At 39.7% G+C, this 27,197-nt stretch overlaps 1 protein-coding gene across 4 annotated transcripts in view; it reads right to left on the bottom strand.

Moving 5' to 3' along the window:
• PTPRR (protein tyrosine phosphatase receptor type R) overlaps positions 1-27,197 on the bottom strand; it is a 419,872-nt gene that overhangs the window by 155,260 nt on the left and 237,415 nt on the right. Inside the window, exons 1-4 of one of the 4 annotated variants that reach the window (XM_069764606.1) lie at positions 22,604-22,713; positions 12,527-12,640; positions 11,040-11,195; positions 3,004-3,114 (exon numbers count right to left, since the gene is read on the bottom strand). In XM_069764606.1, coding sequence (XP_069620707.1) covers positions 3,004-3,114; positions 11,040-11,195; positions 12,527-12,640; positions 22,604-22,633 — 411 coding nt within the window. In that variant the 5' untranslated portion in view covers positions 22,634-22,713. Of the gene's footprint in view, positions 1-3,003; positions 3,115-3,331; positions 3,348-11,039; positions 11,196-11,289; positions 11,449-12,526; positions 12,641-22,603; positions 22,714-27,197 lie in introns of those variants that run through there. The other 3 variants (XM_069764605.1, XM_069764607.1, XM_069764608.1) reach the window with 3 other exon arrangements.

Raw genomic sequence — 27,197 nt, 5'->3', positions numbered from 1 at the left:
TGACGAGAGTCTGGAATGGCCTTCATTATCCTATAGCAACTTGATTTCTGCATTTACATATGAGGATTGATAAATCCAAAGTAAAGGATATCAGTTGTGTGCAATAAATCAGTATATTGTCGGTTATACAGCTTTTTATCACTTTGACTTTTATAAGTTTGTAATCAGTAACAACTGGAATTAGATAACCCTACATCAATAACCCTACATCAATAACACATATCTTATAATAACCCTACATCAATAAAGCTATATCAATAACTCTACATCAATAACACATATCTTATAATAACCCTACATCAATAAATCAATAACACATATCTTATAATAACCCTACATCAATAACCCAACATCAATAACACATATCTTATAATAACCCTACATCAATAACCCTACATCAATAACACATATCTTATAATAACCCTACATCAATAACCCTACATCAATAACACATATCTTATAATAACCATACATCAATAACGCTATATCAATAACTCTACATCAATAACACATATCTTATAATAACCCTACATCAATAAATCAATAACACATATCTTATAATAACCCTACATCAATAAATCAATAACACATATCTTATAATAACCCTACATCAATAACCCAACATCAATAACACATATCTTATAATAACCCTACATCAATAACCCTACATCAATAACACATATCTTATAATAACCCTACATCAATAACCCTACATCAATAACACATATCTTATAATAACCCTACATCAATAAAGCTATATCAATAACTCTACATCAATAACACATATCTTATAATAACCCTACATCAATAAATCAATAACACATATCTTATAATAACCCTACATCAATAACCCAACATCAATAACACATATCTTATAATAACCCTACATCAATAACGCTATATCAATAACTCTACATCAATAACACATATTTTATAATAACCCTACATCAATAACACATATCTTATAACAACCCAACATCAATAACCCAACATCAATAACACATATCTTATAATAACCCTACATCAATAACCCAGCATCAATAACACATATCTTATAATAACCCTACATCAATAACCCTACATCAATAACACATATCTTATAATAACCCTACATCAATAACCCTACATCAATAACACATATCTTATAATAACCCTACATCAATAACGCTATATCAATAACTCTACATCAATAACACATATTTTATAATAACCCTACATCAATAACACATATCTTATAACAACCCAACATCAATAACCCAACATCAATAACACATATCTTATAATAACCCTACATCAATAACCCAGCATCAATAACACATATCTTATAATAACCCTACATCAATAACCCTACATCAATAACACATATCTTATAATAACCATACATCAATAACGCTATATCAATAACTCTACATCAATAACACATATCTTATAATAACCCTACATCAATAAATCAATAACACATATCTTATAATAACCCTACATCAATAACCCAACATCAATAACACATATCTTATAATAACCCTACATCAATAACCCTACATCAATAACACATATCTTATAATAACCCTACATCAATAACCCTACATCAATAACACATATCTTATAATAACCCTACATCAATAAAGCTATATCAATAACTCTACATCAATAACACATATCTTATAATAACCCTACATCAATAAATCAATAACACATATCTTATAATAACCCTACATCAATAACCCAACATCAATAACACATATCTTATAATAACCCTACATCAATAACGCTATATCAATAACTCTACATCAATAACACATATTTTATAATAACCCTACATCAATAACACATATCTTATAACAACCCAACATCAATAACCCAACATCAATAACACATATCTTATAATAACCCTACATCAATAACCCAGCATCAATAACACATATCTTATAATAACCCTACATCAATAACCCTACATCAATAACACATATCTTATAATAACCCTACATCAATAACCCTACATCAATAACACATATCTTATAATAACCCTACATCAATAACACATATCTTATAATAACCCTACATCAATAACACATATCTTATAATAACCCTACATCAATAACACATATCTTATAATAACCCTACATCAATAACGCTATATCAATAACTCTACATCAATAACTCATATCTTAAAATAACCCTATATCAATAACACATATCTTATAATAACCCTACATCAATAACACATCTTATAATAACCCTACATCAATAACACATATCTTATAATAACCCTACATCAATAACACATCTTATAATAACCCTACATCAATAACACATATCTTATAAAACTTATTTGTCCATATTTGCGTGTGTTTTGTAAGAATCCATACTAGCGAGACGAAAATTTACAGGAAAAAAAATCCAAAACGAATGTGCAGTAAAATTTGTATTTGTTATGGATTTTACTCTGAAGCATAAATTGACAGTTTGTGGATTTGAAACCTCATGGGTTTTTTAATGCATCATGTTTGACAATATCTCATCCCCTTTTCTAGTGCTCGGTGGCTCAGTGGTTAGCACTGTAACTTTTCAGCACTGGGGTTCTGGATTCAAATCCAACCAAGGACGACATCTGCAAGAAGTGTGCATGTTCTCCCCTTATTTGCGGGGGTCTCCTCCGGATTCTTCAGTGTCCTCCCACACTCCAAAGTTGCTGTGGCATATGATGGCGCTATACAAGTAAGTATAATACATAAATACTGTACTATTCTGCTTGCAAATCTGCAGTATATCGCTAAACATTTACTTAATTTTGCCTGTGCTGTAAATTAAAAAAAGGTCTTTGAATATTATACAAATACTATATTACACAAATGTCTCCAGCTTATCACATGGCCCATTGCTAACAGGCATCTGCCATTTATAGTAATCCTAAAATGATCCAATAAACCAACTCATATAAGACTTTGCAATACATCACAGCAGTTTTTCAGAGTTTTTAGAGGGTAAGTAAACGTGTACACTCACCATTAGGCATGTGACGATTATGATAAATGTGCTGAGGAAGATAACAATAGTGTACAATCCTTCTTTGGTCCATATTTTATCAGCCTCGTGTTGTCCCTGCAGAACATTTTTCTTCGAATTAAAAGAAAGGAAACATTTATTGGAGAACCTGAGACATGTTTCTGGCACTCACTGAAATACATAGGACAGAATGCAGAGCGCAGGAGCAGGGGCTGAGGTCTACTAGGTAGACGAAAGGGTCAAATTCTCTTTAAGCTAAAATATTCTTCCCACACATGTATTCGGTCTAACTAAAGCAAACACTGGAAGCGCTTTTCTTAGAAATCACCTGTCCCGTAATAGGAGGAGGGTGGCGTATTTACCTGTGTGCAGAGGAAAGTGATAAATATAATCTTTCATTCGGCTTCTCTGCCCCTCCCCGGTACTCCCACACACTTCATGTGACCCTTCCCATCTCCCTGCAGGTGGAAACACTTTCTCAGAATGAATTATTAAGCACAAAGGTTACGCTGAAGGTGTTACACATGGTGTTACCTGTGGCTCATCAGCACCCCGACTGCTGTTCATTCTGCAGTGCTAGGGAAATATGAATGGGAGAAGTGCCCGCCATGTAACATGGCGCACAGTGTATGGACAGACCACCAAGTATATGTTATAATCCACCACTTATGGCAAAGTTCCAAGACTTCAAAGATCTATCAGTATAATAAACCTATATACAGCACTAACTGTGCAAATACAATGTTACACACTTGGCTCACTTGTTACCAGTAGCATAGCTACTGGGGGGCAGTTGCCCTGAGCCCCACGCTCTGAGGGGGTGCGCCCACAACTAGTTTACAGTAACTGTTTCGGTGTGCGCATCTCCCTGCTCTGCCACTCAGCTGCTATTGGGTTCCTGAGCAAGCAGAGGGACCCGGTGCTAGCAGTAGGCCTGCCGTGCCAGCAGTGGACCCCCGCCTGTCATTACAGTGGATGCCAATACAGCTGACTGCATTGATGAGAGAAGGAGCATTACACTTCCTCTCCCATCATCCTCCTGTCTGATGTCCCTGACGCAGACACTGACAGGGGTCGGGATGACATCACTACTCAGCCCTCGCTGTCCGGAGATGTGCGGAGCTCGGAGAAGCGCAGGAGGAAGAGAGATGAGTATTGTATTTATTTATTGTTTTATGGAGCTGCATTATACTATAGAGGCCTAAGGGGGTACATTATATTAGAGTCTGCCTTTGGAGGTGCATTATACTATATAAAGTCTGCCTATGGGGGGCTGCATTATACTATATAGAGCTTGCCTATGGGGATTGCATTATAATATGGAGTCTGCCTATGGGGAGTGCATTATAATATGGAGTCTGCCTATGGGGATTGCATTATAATATGGAGTCTGCCTATGGGGAGTGCATTATACTATACAGAGTCTACCTATGGGGAGTGCATTATACTATATGGAGGCCTATGGGGAGTGAAATATACTATATCGAGAACTATCTGGTGCATTATACTATATGGAGGCTATCTAGGGGGTCATCATACAGTGTGGAGATTACATTGACGGGGCAATCATACAGTGTTGAAGCCATTAAATAGTTTGGGGGATATTAAAGGGTCAGTATATATACAGTGAGGGGGCACTATACTGTGTATAAAAGATATTGTGTACAGGGGAGCTGTACATGGGGGAGACTTGGGACATTATTAAATGTAAAGTGGGCACTTATTGTTATAGGGGAACTCAGGTTACTGTGACTATCAAAGTGGCACACAGGGCATTATTACTTTCTAAGGGACAAAATGTGGGCCCTGTTTTCTAGGGCATTACTATATTATAGAGGGGTGCTTTAGAATTTAGAGGGCATGAGAACCATACAGTAGATGCAGTAATAGGGACATATACAGCAGCGGCTCAGCATTGGGGTATCAGCAGTATGAGGAGTTTGTGCAGGTTGAGAATAGATGGTGATGGGGCTGAAAATATGAGATGTGAAACGTGTCTTTGTTGTAATCTCTGCAGCCGAGTCTTGGCTAGAAGAAGTTGTCATGTCGGTCTGGGCCAGATGGAAAAGATGGGAACAAAATGAATGATTCCATGAGAAAGAATGTCAGCTCTAAGTCACCATCTGTAACTGTGTTGTGATCTCTAATATGTTCCGTAGGACCGGTATCTATACCTGACCATATGGCGGTAATATCGGTGCTTGCCTTTATATAGAGATTATTTTCAGCAACAGTGCTCTTAGGGGCCAACTCAGAAGTTTCACCCCCCGAACCAAAACCCTAGCTATGCCTCGGCTTGTTACATACTGTTCTATTACTATTACTGATATACAGCATCAATAACAGGGGTGCACAACTTGCAGCCTGGTGGTCACATTGGTCCTCAATGCCATTCTGTGCAGGTCTCAACAATATGGACAGTAAAATGCCTGATTGACAGGATAAACTTATGTGAGCAGCCGCAAACAGAAGAGCAGTGGCAGCAGCTGAGGAGCAAGAACGGGCTAGTACTAATGGCGTGTGAAGACCTCTCTGGATGCCTCATAATCAGGAGAATGGGGTCTCTTAACTCATTTGGAACTCTAGAAAGGAGTATGTGAATATGACTTGTGGTCTTCCATGTCTGCTACTCTCTCTCTGCAGGTTATAGGAGTTCTGAAACATTACGAAGTAAGCAAAAACTCATGACCTATTGTAGAGAGGAATGTGCGTGCATCACCTCTTCCTATATACGGCCTATTTATACAAGTTTATAAGATGATTTTACTGCAAATCCACATAAAAAATGCTTCCTACAATTGACACTTGGAAACTGAATCCAGAGTAACAAACGAACAATGGAAGAGATGGCCTTGATTACTCAGGTGATGTTCATAAAGCAAACGTGTTACAATGTCACCATTATTACCAAAGACAATTTTTTTTTTTTTTTTTTCTGTATTAAGAATATTTTGTGAATCATCTCTGATTGTGTAAAATTAGATTATTTCACAGTTTAACCAACATTTACAAACTACCTGTCATGCATTATGTTATTTTTGTCAACAATAGAGAAAATGTTGCAATGAATCAGGGTATCAGTTTGTTTGCTTGACTGTGGTTATTATGGCCAAATCACTCAAAATAGAATTATTTGCATTATAAATTGTCAGTGATCTATATGGTGAAAGAAGAGGTTGCTAGAATGAAAGCATGACTGGTTCGCATTCACTCACTGATTTCCCTGGGGCCTCTCATGCTGGTCGGCCTCTAAAATTATCACTTGAAAAATAAAGTAGCAGAAAATTGGTAGAAACTCTAAAGAATTACACTTACTGAGTGTACTTGAGAGATTAGAGACCGTTTCATGAACAGCTTTCAGGAGGACTTTAAATAATTCCATTAGTCTGAGCTGAGCACTGAATTTCAGTCTCATTAAATGGATTTTATAGGATTTTATAAGTTTTCTGAATATTCTAAAACAGTAAGTAATATAAACATTTTGTGATACTTATTCACTAGCAGTGTTATCGTATCAAAGTTGATATAAACTTTACATTTTATTCTCAGAATATGCTATTCTGAAATAAATACATAAACTGGTCTAATTTGGCTGTGTATCTGTGACCTTCTCCACTTTTGCCATCATACAGTATATGATGGGAAGAATACTGAAATTGTGCAATACTATTCTGTTTGGTTAAACAAAGCACAGACATGATGGAACCAGACAGAGCATATCAGACTGTGCACCCACAATTAGTTTTTTGGTGGGTTTTTGAAGATGCGTATTTCTGTTGCATCGAAATTCAGCATATTAAGGTTCCAGCAAAGTGGAAGGGATTTATAGAAATGACAAAATTGGTGTTTGTCAGTTTTTTACCTGCACACTTTCTGCTTTTAATAGACAGTTAGGTCCTGGAATATTTGGACGGTGACACAAGATGTAGCATTTTAGCTGTTTACCAAAACATATTCAAAGTAGATACTCTCAGCTTTAGGCTGGCATCCCACTAGCGTATGGCATCCAATGCGAGAGCATCAGATGTGATATGCTAATGACCTTCGGTTCCTGCTCTGTTGCGATCGGGAGCCAAGTGTTATGCTACTGTGCTCCGATCCTCTTGCACAGCTGCAGAGGAGGCAGAGAAATGAATTTCTACATCACCTCCACTACCAGTGTTGGCGTATACGGCACCACACTCGGATGATATCTGAGTGCTGTGCGTTGTGTCACTCACACCCATAGACTTATATGGGTGCGAGTGAGCTGAGACTCGGCCGAGCCTTGATGCCAATCCCAGCATGCTGCGATTATTCTCTATTTTATCACATAGCACTTAGCCGTACTGAACGGTAGAGTGACTCCAGCCTTAGTTTGATAGTATTCACATCCTAATAGGAGTAAGGATTTAGGAACTACATCTCTTTAATATGTAGCTGCCTATTTTTAAAATGACCAAAAGTAATTGGACAGTTATCTCAAAATCTCTTTGCATTGGCTATTTTCTCATTAATCCACCATCAATCAAGCTAGTAGAAGGTCTGAATCGGATTCCAGATGTGACATTTGCATTGGGAAGTTGTTACTGGGAATCCACAACATGTAGTCAAAGGAGGTCTCAATGGAAGAGAAACAGACCATCATTAGACTGAAAAAACAGAATAAATTCATCAGAGAGATAACAGAAATGTTAGGAGTGGTCAAATATGGTTTGGTACATTCCAAAAAAAAAAAGAAGAGCAAACTGAAGAGCTTTGGAACTCAAAAAGACCTGGATGTCTGAGAAAGACAACAATGGTGGATGATCGCTGAATCTTTTCCATGCTGAAGAAAAACCCCTTCACAACATCCACCCAAGTAAAGACCACTCTCAGAAGAGAAGACGTCATGAGTGCAAATACAGAGGGTTCACCACAAAAAGCAAACTTAGCCTTAAAAAAGAAAGCCCTGATTAAACTTTGGCATACAATATCTAAAGAAGTCAGCCTAGTTCTGGAAAAGCATTCTTCAGACAGATGAAACTAATATCAACCTGTACTAGAATGATGGGAAGAAGAAAGTGTGGAGAAGGCTTGGAATGGCTCATAATCCAAAGCACACCATATCCTCTGTAAAACATGGTGGAGGCACTGTGATGGTATGGGCTTGCATGGCTTCCAATTACACTGGGTCACTAGTGTTTATTGATGATGTGACTGAAGACAGAAGCTATACAGAGCTATACTGTCTACTCAAATTCAACCAATGCGGTAAGGTTGATTGGACGGCACTTCACAGTACAGATGGACAATGACTCAAAACACACTGCAAAAGCAACTCAAGAATTTTTTAAGGCAAAGAAGTGGAATATTCTTCAATGGCCGAGTCAATCACCAGATCTCAACCTCATGGAGTATGCATTTCACATGCTTTAGACAAAACCTAAGGAAGAAAGACTCACAAACAATCAACAACTGATATCAGCTTAAGAAAAGACCTGGCAAGCATCACAGAGAAGGAAACCCAGGATTTGGTGACATCCATGGCTTTCAGGCATTATTAAGTCTTTGGGAAAATCTGCACATCAAACTAAGGGAGCGGTTACAGCTGCTGCTCTCTATACACTGAGCAGTGAATTAACCCGCACCGACGCTACACTCATGACCGAATGCTGAACGCTGCCAGGAGGAATAAAGTTCATTTCCTCCTGGCAGAGGGGCTCTGAGTGATACTCCCACAGATTAACCACATATCTGAATGTTAATAGTGTTTTTTTCCATATGGAAGGTTCCTGTTAAATGCATCAGAAAAGTAACAGAATATAAATTAGGTAAACAGAACAAAAACAAACAAAAAATGTAAACAAGAGACAAAGGAGCATAGCTAACAACATATAGTTACCCCTAATTTATTTTGGGCTAGCATACATGCAATGAGGTGACATAACTGTGCCAAGCTATGCTTGAGTTGCTGCAATATGATGAGTTGGGTGCAGTCTTATGGGCCTTATGTACCCTGTAATTATTTTATTAAAACCAATATCAATAATGGACACCCCATCTTAAAGGGGCTGTCCAGATTTACAAAAGAATCTCAGACATTTTTCTTTCAAGAAACAGTACCACTCTTGTCATTATATTATGTACTGAAACTCGGGTCCATTCATTAAAAGGGACAGTAGAGAATGACAGTTCAAACCAAGTGCAGGCACTCGGTTCATCCTTGGCATAGCCAAACATGTAAGTGCCCCTTCTCACCTGCTTGTTTTCCCTCTATCTCCATCCTTCTCTGGCTCTTTAAAGCCAGAGCTGTCAATCAAGGAAGAAGAGGACAGGTGGAGATAGAGGGAAAGCAATGGATGATCAGAGAAAGGAGTACATACCGTAAGACTCTATGGCGTTGTCTGTGGGAAAGACATTTTTTTTTTCTAATTTTGGACATCACCTTTAACAATAGTGGTTCTCAGCATTAAAAAATGAGAAAAATCAGAAAAGAAAGTGTCGGTGTTTTGATTTTGAACGAATGTCTTCTGACTATGATAACCACAGTGTGATGAGCACAGTACTGTAAAGGCTCAGCATTATCTCTCAGTATTTGCCCCAGTCACTAAGTCACGGTGACAGAAAGGTCAATGTAACCTGTTCATCAATTTCAACCTGATATAATAAATACTGCAAAATAATAGCAAAAAAACATTTTTTTCTTGCCATTTGCAATGTTACTCTAATGTACTGTTACTGTTACAACCTGTCGCTATCATTGCCATAGGGATAAGCCATTATATAACTGCTTTATGCATTCCACAATGTATAAGGCTACCAAGTAAACTGCATCTTGGATTGTAAGTATATTTAAAGGGAACCTGTTACATTGGCTAATGCTTTTAATCTGCAGTTATAGGAATAAATGAACTTTATTCCCCTTGGGAACTACCAGCTTTCAGTCATAAATATATGCCGGAGTGGCTACATTCACTGCTCACTATACTAGTGACCGGCAGCTATAAGCACACCCCACCACCTTGACTGACAGCCAACTCTGCACTAATACCTTGCAAAGCTGTCAGTCAAAGGGTGTACTTACAGCTACCATTCACAGCTGTGAGCGGTTGTTGTAGCTGCTCCAACACATCTGTATGACTGATGAGGAGGAATAATCTTCATTTTCTCCAGGGTATCGCATTTTCAGTAAAGCAGACAGGCATCTTCTTACCACTATTAACTTGCAGGTTAATTCCATATCTGTAGGTTAATTGCATTATCCAACCAAACAGGTTCCCTTTAAGCAACCAATGTACTAAGTTTTGTAAATCCATGTTAGTATTGGATCATTTCCAATATATTATTTTTTGATTGTAAGCTCTTATGGGCAAGGATGCTTTTGGACTATTTGCTTAATCACTTGTTATGATTACTTGTCATTGTAAGCCGGAGTCACTCATCAATCTTTTCTAATGTGTGGATCCCGTTTAGATCCATGTGTCGGTTTTTACAGTCGTTATTGCACCTATTTTTCTTGTATGAAGAAAAAAATTCTTTGCTTCTTCTACCCGTTAAACAGTAAAATACAAAAAGCACATGGCAAGTTTGATCAGCCACACAGATCAAAGTTGGACAGGTCTCCTCTACTGTATCTACGAAAGTAATGGATGACAACCGTACCCCCAAAAAATAGTTTGAAAGGGCCCTTATTGTGTTTTTTATGCAATTGTAAATTGCTGCAGAATGTAACCGCTATATAAATAATAAGCTGAACCAGCGTGTGTGTATGGGAGTAATAGCTACTGCCCAATTATGTGCTAAGTGTAAATGGGTGAAGGTGACAATTTATGCCCCAAAATTAAGGAATAAATATATGATAATGCAAGTTTATTAATAATTAATCAAAAATGTGTTTTTATGGAATATAAAAAGTGGTTTAGAAGTTGTATATAGATTATTTGTACACTTGTGCAGTGCAAACAAAATCAATCATTTTTAACCCTTTCACCTATTTTTTCATTTAACCTCATGTATAAAGTAACAGTTATCCATGCAGTAAGCACACAGACAATACTACAGTATACGAGACTTACCTCTGGAGAAACCTCAGTTATTCCAAAATGGGACAATCTTTGGTGCAGTGTGTGCAGGTTCAGTGAACGTAGGACCTCTGCGGAGGGCAAAGTGTCTGGAACACCTATTTTTCTGTTTAGTGGAGAAATAAACAGCTCAACACAGTTCTTCTTTCCCTATGTAAGAGAAATATGACTTAGCTTCCTTTTTGTCTTAAGCAACTGTTCTTAAGACACAGCAATTACAACATATATAAGTGATAAATCATACATAATATCATAGTCCTTTAGAATCTCAGATGCGGTTGGTTTGCAGTCAGGAAGTATTTATTAATTAGTAAATGTCAATTAATCATAATTATAAAAAAAAACATTTTAGTACTATTAAAGAAGTATGTCCTTCCAGATTGACAACTACAAGGAACTAAGTACAACGCCAAGACCGCAGCATGTCACTTTCCAATAGAAAGAGGAAGTTAAGGGAATTATCACACGGTCTTTGTATGAATTTACTGCAATGAGGAAACAGTAGAAAACAAAATTCTCTTCTCGCTCTGTATATTTACTCTACATACAATATATGGCAGATATTCAAAATGATTTGCTCAATATTATATTATTAATGTCCTTCTCCACTGGAGGACTTAGTACCGTAACAACTACTATATCACGTGAGGTTTGATCACATAAATAGAAATAAAGTGACCTAGACCATGGTACTGGTAAAAACTAACAATTTATTGAGAAAATAACTCTTAAAAACACAATATATACATGGAAAAAAGGGGTACTGGACCATAAAAATGAGGGACAAAAAATGCCATAGGCTACATCCCATCAGTGGACTGACACAGCATACCGGCATGAAAACACACCGGTACAATATATGTATAGGCACTATGTTTTATGCAGACAAAGGTGGATTACCTGAAGGTCAGTCACACGGGTGAAGTCCTCGGCACGTCCCTCTGCCCCGACGCGTGTTTCGCACTGCTTCTTCGGGAGACGCCTCCGAGGACACGTGCCGAGGACTTCACCCGTGTGACTGACCTTCAGGTAATTCACCTTTGTCTGCATAAAACATAGTGCCTATTGTTTAGAACCATGTGCCACATCAGAGGATGAGTATAGCCCACCTCAAAACAGTATGGATACATGAGCACGTTTTATCAGCTGATTTTTACATCACTTGTACCACACATATTGGTTGCTTTGTGCATGTAACATATATTGTACCGGTGTGTTTTCATGCCGGTATGCTGTGTCAGTCCACTGATGGGATGTAGCCTATGGCATTTTTTGTCCCTCATTTTTATGGTCCAGTACCCCTTTTTTCCATGTATATATTGTGTTTTTAAGAGTTATTTTCTCAATAAATTGTTAGTTTTTACCAGTACCATGGTCTAGGTCACTTTATTTCTATTTATGTGATCAAACCTCACGTGATATAATATATGGCAGATGCAACAAATCTCTTCCCAGTAATAAATAATGTATACTGCTCTTACATTTAGGCGATTGATGTGAACTTGTTGTGGCATGAGGCCTAAAGCTGCAGCAACTCCTTGCCGAAACTTCCGGAGCAATGTTGTATTTAGCTTGTTAACGTCCATTTTTAACATCTGAAAAAGAAACAGATAGACTTACTTAAAATCATATGTATTAATACACATTCATATATTATAATGCTTTTCAGACGTTTCACTAGGCATCACACATTCAGTGTCATCATCATGAATAGATTGCCAGGAATTATGTAGAAAAGCAAATATTTAGGGCATAAGTATTCCAAAAGGTCCAATGGAATTGGTAAGAAAAGGTAAGGTAACACAAACACTACTACATTTTGGCCCTGATTGTACAAACCATTTATTGTAATATCTTGGATTTCTGTGAATACTATATGTAAAAAGAAAACCAAAGAGTAAAGCTGTATTTATTCACATCTTTTGGGGTAAATTAACGTGTGAATTTTGACAGCGATTTTATATGCATTGCAAAGGGTGAAATCTGGAAGAAACGTTCACAGAAAGAAAAGACATGCTGTGAAATTTAAAATCCGCACAGCAAGTATATTTTTTGCACAAAATTTTCACGATGTGTAGATACAATTTTTAAAACTATATCTACTTTGTTTTAATTGTATTATGCTGCAGAAATTAGAGTGGAAAATGCCCACCAAATGACCCTCATATGCACTGACCCTTAAACAAATTAGTAAAGAATTACATCTGTGCAACAACTAGGTTTCTATTGAATAATTACGTGCCTAAATTCATAAGCTCTAACATATACAGTCAGAGCCGCCATTAGGGAATTACTGCTCTTACTGGCGTATGGGGCCCGGTGAGCAGAGCGGTCCCGGACCTCTTCTGCTCACCGGACCCCAGTGACAGGATTCTACTGGTTCAGTAACTGAACGTACGTCCTCAGACACATGTTCAGTTAAAATCTACGTCGCTGTGTGGGAAGCCTTCCAATCACAAGCCGGCAGCTGACATCAGTACGCACATCGCCAGTAAATCCACACCTCAGAAGAATCAGGAAGAGGATGCCTCTGGACCATGACCAGGTAAGGAGAAACTTTTTCTTCTACTTTTTTTTGTAAAGTCGCACTATGAGGGCACTATGGCGTGACATGGGGGCAGAGTGGAGAGACATGGGGGCAGTATGAAGGGACATGGGGCAAAGAATGGGAAAACATATGAGGTCAGGAATGGGAGAACATATGGGGCCAGGAATGGGAGAATATATGGGGCCAAGAATGGAAAAACATATGGGGCCAGGAATGGGAGAACATTTGGGGTCAGCCAGGAATGGGAAAAGATATGGGGCCAGCCAGGAATGGGAGAACATATGGGGCCAGCCAGAAATAAGAAAACATATGGGGCCAGCCAGGAATGGGGAAACATATGGGGCCAGGAATGGGAAAACATATGGGGTCAGGAATGGGAGAACACATGGGGCCAGCAAGGAATGATACATGTGCGGTCCAGAATGGAGGACCAGGATGTGGGACATTACTGTAGGGGCTAATTAAGGGATATAATTACTGCTGTGATGTGTTTTATGTTTGAGGATAGTGTTTTCAGTAAGAGGGGGGTCCTCTTACTGTGCAGGACGGCACTGACTTTTTTCTTCATCTGGCATAGTGAAGAAGTTGAAGAAAAATTAGGGAATATGCTCTAGATAACTGTATTTTTCTTAAAAAATGAGTCCTGTCTGGAAGAAGTAACGGTGATCTGTGCTGGATGATGAAAAGCGATTATGAAGGACTTTAACTGGAGACGTCACCAATGAGTCAGTGTGTTACCTGTACACTGACAGTATACATTTTATACTACAGTAGCGACCAATTGCCATGTTTTAAGCTAAAAACACACAAACAAGAAATAAAATATCGACTTCCCATGACTTCCCAAAAATTCGACTACCCATGACAAAATATGCAAAACAGACTATCGGGAGGCGGAGCCAAGTAATGGCTGTATTTTAACAGAGTTCCTTGGCTGTGGAGGAAAATCCATCTCCATCCCCTTAACTGGGGCATCAAAATGCCGGGAAAAGGACCAGACAAGGGCCTCCATTAAAAGACCCAGCTCTCTGGAGACCCCGGAGTCTATAGGCGCAGGCAGCGTCATGTAAAGCAGCAGAACTCTAGAAGAGGGAGCGAGAATGCTGAGGGCTATGCTATTCACCGGGTCTTGAGAAGAGCACAGGGACTGCAGACCATATCGGTGTCCATCTGTGGGTGCCTGGCGGCGGCATGAAAGATGGGAGGAAATCAGAGGCCGGGATGACCAGGTGAACGGTGGTGTGTGCTGGAGGCGAGTCGGCATTGTGAAGGCACCATTCCCCCTCCTAAAAAGTGAGGGAGCAGTACTGGAATTGATAAAGGCTGGATGATTCAGGATGAATGATCCCTGAGTCTCCTCTAATTAAAGATAGTTCGGGACACTTGTGAGACAGGCTGGTCCCGTGAGCTGGCACATGAGTATGTGAGAGTGCGCTTGAGACTGGGAGAGACTCTGTGACCCTGGAACACCACTACCCCCGAGGTGGGGAATGCAATATAACACCATCTATAACTCAGAGGTGATAGTAAGACAACACTTAATACCTCTGACACCCCCTTATCAAGTGCCTTCTCCAGTGAGACATACCAAGGGACAGGATATATGAACATTGAATCATCTGCATAACTTCTCTGCCAGGCACTGCAGAGTGGCTGTGAAATGTTTAATACATCCAGTTCATTGAAGTCTCTATTTCTTTAAGCCTACCATTACTGCAGCAGGAGCCAAAGTGGAATACATACATACACACTTTGTCCTAGTGCTGCTCCAACCAGTCATTCTGCGGAATCAGCAAATACTACTCTATGTAGCTCACAACTACCAGCATTTAGCTGAACTGCCTTACAAAGCTATATGTGATTACTAAGTCATCAGTGACATCACTGCCTTCTATACAGGAATACAATAGTGACTCTATACAACATGGATAAATTTATGGGCAAAAATAGCAAGGGAGAAAGACCCCCGACACACACGGAAACCGCAAATTCCCCCACAAAGCTGGCAAGTGATAACACCAGAGACAACTCACAGCCCATAGCCCAAGCTATAATGGACCGTCTAATGCCAGAGATTGATAACCAGCTGGCGGCTTTCCAGGCCTCACTGGAGGTGATAGTGTCCCAAGTCAATACACAGGGGTCACGTCTCGAGGAGGCGGAGCAAAGAGTTTTTGAACTGGAGGACGCTGTAAAGGACAATACAGGAAGACTAGAGGCCACAGAAAAAGAAACTTCTTTTCTATTGGACAAGGTCAATGACCTAGAAAATAGATCTCGCCGCAATAATTTAAGGCTGGTGGGCCTCCCGAGTTGGTCCCATCATCTGATCTCATTAACATCGCATCAGAATGGCTTCCGAAAGCGTTGCATTTAAACCCAGCTTCAGGGGAAATCAGGATTGACAGAGCCCACCGTGTGGGTCCACCAAGGAATGGCGAGAAAGACAGATCGCAACCGGTTATCTTTAGGGTCCTGGACTTTCATGACAAGCTTAATACTATCAGCCTTCAGGAAGAAATGGAAGTTATCCAATAACAACAACGAGCTCCTTCTTTTTCAGGACTACTCTGAGGCCCTAGCGGCGAAACGTAAAGCCTTCCGCCCAGCATGCAAAATCCTGGTGGATAACAACATTCGGTTCCAACTATAATACCCAGTTGTCCTACGTTTTACCATATCCGGAAAGAACTGGGCTTTTGATGATCCAACAAAGGCCCTAAACTATCTATCTTCCGAGATCCAGTCATCACCTTGAGATCTGGGTGACACTTGAACACGCGGGGTCACCATTCTTACTCATTTCTGTGACATCACTGAATTTTAATGTCAGTGGTTATTTTCACAAATGTTTTACATTACTGTTATGCTATGGTTGTTTTTCTTTTTCTCAAGTTATGATAGTTTGTGGGAAGAATTATTGTTGACAAGGGAGGGGGAGGGTCTCTTCATGCTCCTATACAGCTTACAGGTTTCAGCAGCTCCAACATTTACTTGCTGTGATGAGAGGGGAGCTGGAATACAAATATTGATAATTTCATGGCTGTTTCCACGCTCAGGAATAGGTTAATGGCGGATACAGCTAACTCAGAGGTATCCATAACACAATCTGTTTATTGGTGTTCTTGGAACGTAAATGGTCTTAACTCCCCTGTAAAGAGGAAGAAAGTCCTGAATTATTTAAAATGTGCAAACTTCCATATTATTTTCTTGCAGGAAATGCATTGGGTAAAGAATAACCGTCCTTCTTTCCTTAGCAAAAAAAATACCGTATGAGCGGAGGTCTCTTATGTCAAAACACAAAGGGGAGTAGCTATACTCGTTAACAAAGGTATTAATCATGAGATTCTAGATGTTGTGGCAGATCCTCAAGGAAGATTTCTGCTGGTTAAAGCTAACAAAGACGAGGTAACTTACTGTTTTGTCAATGTGTATGCACCTAATGTTTTTGATCCTCAATTTCAGGCACAATTAATGGAAAGCATAACCGGCTGGGAAACGTCCAATTTAATAGTAGAGGGAGACTTCAATGAGGCCCATGATGTGCTATTGGATAGATCCAACCCCCACACCTTACACCAGTCATCACAGAGCTGTTATATACAGTCACTATTGGATCATCTGGGATTGATTGACATATGGAGACTGTATCACCCCATAGAGAGGGATTATTCATATTACTCTCACGTATACGACTCCGATGCTAGGTTGGACTGCTGGTTGCTGGGCACATCTATGCTGCCATTGGTGTTCCAATCAGATATTTTGAATATCCATATATCAGATCATGCCCCTGGGACTTTTAGATCCCGCTTAGTGAGCCCAATGAAGAGAGATAAAATTTGGAGATTTCCCACATATTTATATAAATCAGATGACTTCAGAGCATTCCTGCAAACCTCTTGGGACACTTATAAGAATGACAATCGGGAGCAGAGCCAAAATACTCCCTTATTTTGGTCAGCCTTCAAGGCTATGATAAGGTGACAAATTATCTCTTATATAAGTAATAAAAGGAAGAAATTAATGGAAAACACCATAGAAACACAAATGTTGCTGGCACAAGTATATAAGAACTTTAAATCCAACAATACTCCTATTAACAAACAAAAATTATTGGGGGCAAAAGAAGTAGCGGACACATTGGCACAAGAAAGGGCAATGCATAATTTAGACTACCAAAAGCATAAGTATTTTAAATGGGCTAACAAACCAGGACAGATGCTAGCATCCCTTACTAAACCCTTCAGAACATAAACTAGAATAAATAGGATTCACAAAAAAAGTGGCCTGACAACATTTAAAAATGAGGAGATAGTGGATGAGTTCCGGACTTTTTTTTAGCTCCTTATATGAGGAGGGTGTAGGGGGACTCGACGGTGGCTCGTGCTTTTTCGGAGCGACGTTACCCCTACACTCACAGAAGAAAAAAGACTAGCTCTTAACACACTCATCTCTCCAATGGAGGTTGTGCAAAACCATTAATACTCTAAGTATCTAAAGCTCCTTGACCAGATGGGTTTGGTAATGAGCATTACAAAATATTAGGAGCTGCAGTAAGCCCACACCTATGCAAGGTGTTCAATGGAATAGTGAGAGATGGTCAATTACCCGAACGGTTTAATGAGGCTAATATTATTATGTTGCCCAAAATGGGTAAAGACCTCCTACAGGTCGATGAGACCAATCTCGTTACTCAACTCCGATTTTAAAATCTTTACAAAAATGTTGGCAAATAGAGTCTAACAGATGATTCATGATCTAATATCACTGCATCAAACAGGATTGATCCACTAAAAATCTAACTATCACGTATAATATCAGGACAGGGATAGGGGCGATATCCTCTAGCAGAAAGCATGGACACAAGAAAAGCATTGTGGTCAGCCTTGATGCAAACAAGGCCTTTGACCGAGTATCTTGGCTCTACTTGCATAAATTGCTAGAAACTCGCAATTTTGGTCCATGGTTCTGCGAGGCTGTCAGGATAACATACAGTATAAAAACCCAACATCCCGACTCTACATAAACAATACATTGTCCAAACCCTTTCAAATACAACGGGGTACGAGAAAGGGCTGCCCACTATCCTTATTATTATTCAACCTAGCATTGTTAAATTACTAGCCTTTGCTGATGACATATTGTTGTTTATTGCCAACCCGGCTCAAGCCATTCCAGCCATAATGAGGACCCTGGACTCATTTGGAGGAAATTGTGGCTTCAAGGTGAACTACAGTAAGTCGGATGCTCTAGTGTTGTTCCAATTGGGCAGGATAAAAGATGCAGCATTCCCATTCCACTGAAATGAGGAATCCATTAAGTATGTGGCCATTTGACTCCTGGCAGACCCTTCAAAGTTATATAAAACTAATTTTAGACCACATATAGCATTGATAATTGGTCTTTTAATCTCATGGAGACATTTTGCACTTTCCTTTTCAGGTGGATGCTATTTGATTAAAATGGACATCTTTCCAAAGTTGCTATACTTATTCCAAGCTCTTCCACTGCTATTGTCAAAACCAGATATTAAACAATTAAATGCAGCATTTAGGAGGTTTATATGCTGTGAGAAGGGAAGAATGTGTATAGGATTCCTCAAGCTACAATTGCCCAGAATTGAGGGAGGAATTAATTTTCTGGATACTCGAAGATACAATCTGTCAGCTAACTTTAGGTACATTGTGGATTGGATTTGCCAACGTACAACTGGAGCAGCAGTTGAGCCCTTGGGTATCACTAACTGCTCTGATCCATCTGGGTAACGATGAGCTCCCTGATGATATTAGAGTGCACTTGGTTTTGTGGTAAACTATTTTGACATGGAGGAGAGGGAGAAAAATTTGTGGAGGGACAGGTGATCTGTCTCCCTTTCAGTCATTTCTAGGCAACCCTAAATTTATGAATAATTTACCACCTGTACATTATGTAACCTTGATAAAACAGAGATGCACCATGATGGCTCACATGCTGGATCAGAATATCTCCATACTATCTTTTGAAACAATAACACAACGCTTTCCTTTTTTTTAGACACAGGCCATTCCTCTTCCTTCAGGCACGTAGCATAGCCCAAAAATATATTAGTGTTAGGAAAGGTACAGCTCAGATGAATAACATGGAGGTTTTTCTTAAAACCTCAAGGTTGCAGAATGCTTCAATGATCAAAATACACTCCATACTACATCAGCGTAGGTCTTGGGAGGGGAGAGACACCAGGCCTTCTAGATGGGTGACAGATATCCCAGAGTTGGGGACTTTTTGGACGATACGTTGTCACGGAAGAAATTTATTCCCTATAGTAGTTACATGGACATGGCTTTATTGATTCTCCATAGGGTGTACATCACTCCGTCAATGCAGACCAAAATGACACCTACAACATTGTATACATGCTCAAAATGTGAAACACACAACACAGACATCCTCAATCACCAGTGGAGTTGTCCAAGAATACAAGATCTGTGGGATAGGATACATGTAGAACTACAAACTACATTTCATATTACATTCCCACTTACACCGCAATGGGCAATCTTCAATATGCTGGGGGAATCTCAGCAATCTCTGACCAAGCATATAAAAGCAATTTTGGTAATATTGGCTTCGGCAGTTAGGAAGAGCATATTTCACCATTGGTTGAACCCTAATATACCATCCCAATCACTAATACAGACAAAAATAATGTTCCTATTCAAAATGGATTATGTCATATTGAACAGAATGGAAAAGACAACTTGACATGGATTCTATGACATGTTACTGGTTTGATATGTATTGTTTTAAACTAATAAAAAGAGTTTGAAAAAAAAAAGCAAAACATTTGGCTAAGCAAATGTTGAAAACTAACACATAAAGGGATAAAGCAATATCAAACACAATTTTCACCCTTATAGTTGTTGACAATCATTTGCTTCTGGTTTACTAAAATCGCCAGAAAAATGTCATCACAACAACCAGACAGAAGTAATCACACTTAAAAAGCAAAACTTTTGGCTGCTATTATTTATACAGAGCTCCTATGTATAATGTCACCTGTGATCACTGTATTACCTGTACACTATACACTATATACCTAGCTCCTCTGTATAATGTCACCGGTGATCACTGTATGGCCTGTACACTATACACTACATACAGAGCTCCTGTGTATAATGTCACTGGTGATCAATGCATTACCTGTACACTGACATTATATACAGAGCTACTGTGTATAATGTCACTGGTGATCACTGTATTGCCTGTACACTGACACCTGACACTATATACAGATCTCCTGTGCATAATGTCACCAGTGATCACTGTATTACCTGTACACTGACACTATATACAGAGTTCCTGTGTATAATGTCACTGATCAATGCATTACCTATACACTGACACTATATACAGACCTCCTGTATGTCACTGGTGATCACAGCATTACCTTTACACTGGCACTATATAAAGAGCTAGTGTGTATAATGTCACCAGTGATCACTGTATTACCTGTACACTATACACTACATACAGAGCTCCTGTGTATAATGTAACTGGTGATCACTGTATTACCTGTACACTGACACTATATACAGAGCTCCTATGTATAATGTCACAGGTGATCCTTGTATTGCCTGTACACTGGCACTATATACAGAACTCAGAACTGTGTATAATGTCACCGATGATCACTGTATTACCTGTACACTGACACTATACCCTGTATACTATGTACAGAGTTCCTGTGTATACTGGCACTTATGCTAATATTAGTATTGGGTTTTTTATTAATGATCACAGTATTGTAGCATTCGATCATTATGTGGTAGTAATATATGGTCTGGTCATGGTGTGGCAGTATTTGTCCCTTGTATGTGGTATTATTCTGTCACTATGTGGTGGTAATATGTGGTCTGGTCATGGTGTAGTGCTATTTGTCCCTTGTATATGGTATTATTCATTCAATATGTGGTGGTGAAATGTGGTTGTCTGTTGGTGTGGCGATATTTGCTCCTTGTGTGTGGTATTATTCATTCACTATCTTTCGCTCAGGTCGGGACAGCCATGGCTAGTCCGTACATTGAATTCCAATCTCAGACCGACTTGCACTGACATCTAAATGAGCCTTTAGACAGAAGGAAGGAGAGCTCAGACAAATTTAGAAGCAGTCACTACCATCAAATGTATACTGCAAAAGAAAACTGATCAGCACCTCCCGACAGATAAGAGATGCTGGTCTGTTTTTTTCTTGTATTCTTGGTCTAGGAGAGATAAGTTTAAGTTTGATAGAGTAGTTTCCTATCTAAGGCCTTGTTGTAGCTGATGGGCACATGCAATTTGGCCAATTTCTGTGCTTGTTAGTACAATTTTTTAAGTTTTGTCTATATAGAAGTAACACAGCTTAATATTAATATATCCAATGTTCTCATGTGTTGCTGCACGTTTGACACAGAATCTAACACCTGTTTACATTTGAATCATTGGTCAGATTTAGATTTTTGTAGTACATATAGACAGATATACAGGTAGCAGCTATTTCCATTATTTCCGTTCATTAAATTAAATGTCAAACATTTGACATTGGAAAACACCACTTGCATTTACTACTTTTACCAATGGATATCAGTGTCCGGGTAATGAGACTATGAAATAAAAATTCTTTATAAATACGTGTGGTAAATATGCTAAAATCTTTTACAACTGAAATTTTCAGAAATCAACGTACGATGGGTAGAAGGAGTTATTACTCATTACTGTGAAATGTACCAGATATAATTAGGATGTCTGACAAGTATAAGGGCGATGCTAACTTTTAGAATCAACAATAAATAGAAAAAATAGGAAACAACACAACCACGGGAAGAAATAATAATTCCTACTCAGAGAACATAGACATTAGACAGACATGACTGCCATGTTCTCATGCCAGACACATCCTGCTAATTGCTTACTGCCAACAGTTTTTTAAGATTCACCAAAAATATAAACATTTCTGACAATTACTGTAGGAAAAGCAAGATGTTCTTACCTTTAAACTCGAATCTTCATTTATTCTCATTATACTGTTATATAATCAAGGTGAAACGCTAAGCCTTCCTGTGCGATCTGCTTTTACTCCTGGTGCTTCTACAATACTCTGAACACCTGGCTTTAGAAGATGATGACACTTTCTATAAATTCTCCCTCTAATTAGCCGTACAATTTCCAAGAGGTTCTTTCTGCCTCTTTGGTAGTGGCTGAATGTTACAGCACCAGCTAGCTATATTGTGATCCTTATAGGATATATAAAATGATAATTGCATAATAAGATGGTTATAGAATATACCAGATAGATCTCATGATGGCGCAAATTCATTATGAGCAAATTGTATAAGGCACCTGGTAATTAAACTGATGCCACTCATTTGTCTCATTTGTGGGATTGGCTATGTATTTGTGCATGTTTTATATTATTTTGTTGTCATTGATACGACGTAGCGGGAAATACTACACAGCATTAGTTGACAGATGAGATGCTGCCTGCTTTTGTTTCCAGAGAGATGGCAGCTTCCATATTTGCACTGACTTGTTCCCTTGGGTAGCCTATCTATTGTTTGATTATAGCTGTGCTTCATACAAGTGTAAATTTCTTTCTTTCCGCCCAACCATTGTTTTTGAACCTGTGCTTGCGGTAAATAAATGAGTGGTTTGGATGAGTTGAAATTTCTTATTGCTTAGCTATTATTTTTTCTAAATAGGGCATCTTTTCATTGTTTCTTGGTATCCAACATGCCTTTTTTTAGTGCACTTACTCTAAAACAATGTCTAAAAAAGTGTAAAAAATGGCTATGGATCACTGCCTGGACAGGATTTAAACATATTTTTGAGGCAAAATCAAAAGAATGCATGAGAGGAATCTGTGAAATCAGTCTTGATGCTTGATAAAGTTAGTGCATTTTCAGGCTTCATTTAGATGTTAATGATTCATTTGGGTAAGAAAAAAGGTTTGACATTTATCAGTACTTTTTAACTGATTTTCATCAGTGTTTTTATTTTTTTTATTTTCTCGAATGAAAAAAGTAAGCTGCAAAGCTTAATTACAACATTAAAGGTTTTTTCCAGCATTAACCCCTTTGAGACGAAGCTTGTTTTCACCTAAATGACAGGGCCAATTTTTGCAATTCTGACCACTGCCACTTTATGAGGTTAAGACTCTGGAACGCTTTAACGGATCCCAGTGATTCTGACAATATTTTCTGTACTTTATGATAGTGGTAAAATTTATTCGATGTGACTTGCGTTTATTTGTGAAAAAAATGGAAATTTTGCCAAAATTTCAAAAATTTTGCAATTTTCAAACTTTGAGTTTTTATTGCCTTAAATTAGAGAGGCAAATTACACAAAATAGTTAATAAATAACATTTCCCATAAATTTTGGAAACATAATTTTTTTTGTTAGGAAGTTATAGGGCATGTGCACACGCTGCAGATTTTGCTGCGGATGCTTAGCAGATTGGCCGCTGCGGATTCGCAGCAGTTTTCCATGCATTTACAGTACCATATAAACCTATGGAAAACAAAATCCGCAGTGCACATGCTGTTCATTCCGCCGCATGTCAATTCTTTGTTCGGATTCCGCAGCGGTTTACACTTGCTCCATAATAGGAATCCGCAGGTGTAAAACCACATGTGAAATCCGCACAAAATCCACAGAAAAAATGCGGTAAATCAACGGTAATTCTGCAGGTAATCCGCAGTGCGGTTTATCTGCGGATTTACCAAAATCAGGAAACAGGAACACATGGGCTACCTGCACAGTGAACAAGTCTGTAGGAACATGCTCACACACTACCATGAAACTTGAGGACACAAAAGAGCATGGTAAAACCAAAAACACTCAGTTTTAAAAATCACAGTAATCTGTGTGTTAGGAGTCGAGTTTCCTCTGCTGCACAGGGGGAATCTCGATTCCTGTCTGCTGCGGTCTCCCATTCTGTACCGGCCGCAGTGGGGCCTGCTCAGCGGAGGCGTCGCTCCCAGCGTCTTGCTGGGACTGATTCTGTGCAAAGGGTTACTGTTGCCTTTTCTGGCTCTCCTGTTGTACCCTGCACTGATCTGCGGCGAGCGGGCTTCTCTGGGACTAAGTCCTTATTTGCACACACTGAGCATGCCCAGGGCAAGATCTCCCGTTGGAGATCGAGGGTCACATGCTCAGGTACTGCAGCACATTCCATTGGTCCTCCAGGAAGGTCCTGAAAGGGCAAAACTTCAGTAGCAGCTTCCTGTGCTGCAACTATATAAACTGCGCATGACCGCACGGCCATGCGCTAGTATTGTCTTGATAATATGTGTGTGTGTTGTGTGTGAAAGTCGCTCTTTAAAATACCCTCCCTATTGGATGATTGTTCGCGGAAGGTGTATGTTTGCTATCTAGCGCCCGACTTATCCAACAGCACGTTACACACATAACAGCATCTAGTTGCTATGACCGCCTGTACGGCGCCGTGCGCTTCCTCTGCGCTTTCCTTACCCAAGCCTGGGTGGTTAGTGGCGTTCGTCAGTGCGACACTGCATGCACTCTCGTGCCTTTATATACTATTTTAATAGTTTCCTTACACACCCAGTTGCGGTGTTGTGCCAGCAAGTGGTCTAATCGGACTTCAATCCTGTGTTGGGGTTGTGTTCGCTGACTTCTTGTTCACGCTCTATGTGCGGTACCGCGGTCCTGTGACTCAACAGGATCGCTTCCTTCACGCAGGGTGAAGTTAACCCGTGCGTGTATACTTTTAGTACCGCCATATAGTCCGTCTTACTAGCGGCAGGTTCTTCCTGCACGGTGGACCCCGGGCAGCGAACGCACCATTTATAATAAATATCTATTTCTACTCGGTGCGTTCCGCTAGCCCTAACACTGTGTTCTCTTGTGTCTACAAGACTAGGGAGTTACCCACCACTCCTCTTGGGTTATCTGCACAAAAGCTGTTCCACTCAGCATGTCCACATGGACTTTTCCTCTCTGAACCCTGTTCACACAGGTAATATACAAATGATCAGGTTTTTAAATACATCAGATAGGGATTGCATACATCAGTTAGGACTGATCTGATATGGGTATACCTTGACGTTTGGTGGAGCAGCTTAGTATACATTTTTTGCAAAAAAAGTATCAACCAAATACCCTGTTTTTTACATCTTTTTACTAGCACTTGCGGATTACTGTGATTTTTTAAACTGAGTGTTTTTGGTTTTACCATGCTCTTTTGTGTCCTCAAGTTTCTTGGTGGTGTGTGAGCATGTTCCTACAGACTTGTTCACTGTGCAGGTAGCCCATGTGTTCCTGTTTCCATAATTGTTCTCTTGTGTCTACAAGACTAGGGAGTTACCCACCACTCCTCTTGGGTTATCTGCACAAAAGCTGTTCCACTCAGCATGTCCACATGGACTTTTCTTCTCTGAACCCTGTTCACACAGGTAATATACAAATGATCAGATTTTTAAATACATCAGATAGGGATTGCATACATCAGTTAGGACTGCTCTGATATGGGTATACCTTGACGTTTGGTGGAGCAGCTTAGTATACATTTTTTGCAAAAAACGTATCAACCAAATACCCTGTTTTTTACATCTTTTACTAGCACTTGCGGATGTTAGGAGTCGAGTTTCCTCTGCTGCACAGGGGGAATCTCGATCCGTCTCCGCTGCGGTCTCCCATTCTCCTCCAGCCGCAGTGGAGCCTGCTCAGCAGGGACGTTGATCCCAGCGTCTCGCTCAGTCTGACTCTGTGAGAAGAGTTACTGCTGCTTCTCCAGCTTCTGCCTGTAAAGCCTATACATCAGATAGGGATTGCATACATCAGTTAGGACTGCTCTGATATGGGTATACCTTGACGTTTGGTGGAGCAGCTTAGTATACATTTTTTTGCAAAAAACGTATCAACCAAATACCCTGTTTTTTACATCTTTTACTAGCACTTGCGGATGTTAGGAGTCGAGTTTCCTCTGCTGCACAGGGGGAATCTCGATCCGTCTCCGCTGCGGTCTCCCATTCTCCTCCAGCCGCAGTGGAGCCTGCTCAGCAGGGACGTCGATCCCAGCGTCTCGCTCAGTCTGACTCTGTGAGAAGAGTTACTGCTGCTTCTCCAGCTTCTGCCTGTAAAGCCTATACTGGTCAGCAGCGAGTGGACTTCTCTGGGACTAAGTCCTTGTCTGCGCACACTGAGCATGCCCAGGGCAAGATCTCCCGTTGGAGATCGAGGGTCATGTGCTCAGACTCTGCAGCGCATTCTATTGGTCCTCTTGGCAGGTCTTGGAAGGGCAAAGTTTCTGTGGCCGCTTCCTGTCCTGCAACTATATAAACTGCGCATGACCGCACGGCCATGCGCTAGTGTACAATTTAATACGTGTGTTTGTTGTGAGTGCAAGTCGTTCTTTAAATACCCCTACCCTATTGTATGATTGTTCGCATATGGAGTATGGCTGCTATCTAGCGCCCGACTTATCACTCAACGTGTCACACACGTGTCAGCGTCTACTGCTGTGACTGCCAGTGCGGTGCCACGCGCCAGTGTGCGCTTCCTGACCCACGTCTGGGTGCTTAGTGGTGCCTGCCAGCACGGCACAGTTCGCACTTCGGTGCCTTAA

The sequence above is a fragment of the Ranitomeya imitator genome, chromosome 4 (genome assembly GCF_032444005.1).
Source record: "Ranitomeya imitator isolate aRanImi1 chromosome 4, aRanImi1.pri, whole genome shotgun sequence".
Classification (NCBI taxonomy): Eukaryota; Metazoa; Chordata; class Amphibia; order Anura; family Dendrobatidae; genus Ranitomeya; species Ranitomeya imitator.
This window is presented reverse-complemented; position numbering and strand designations above follow the sequence as displayed.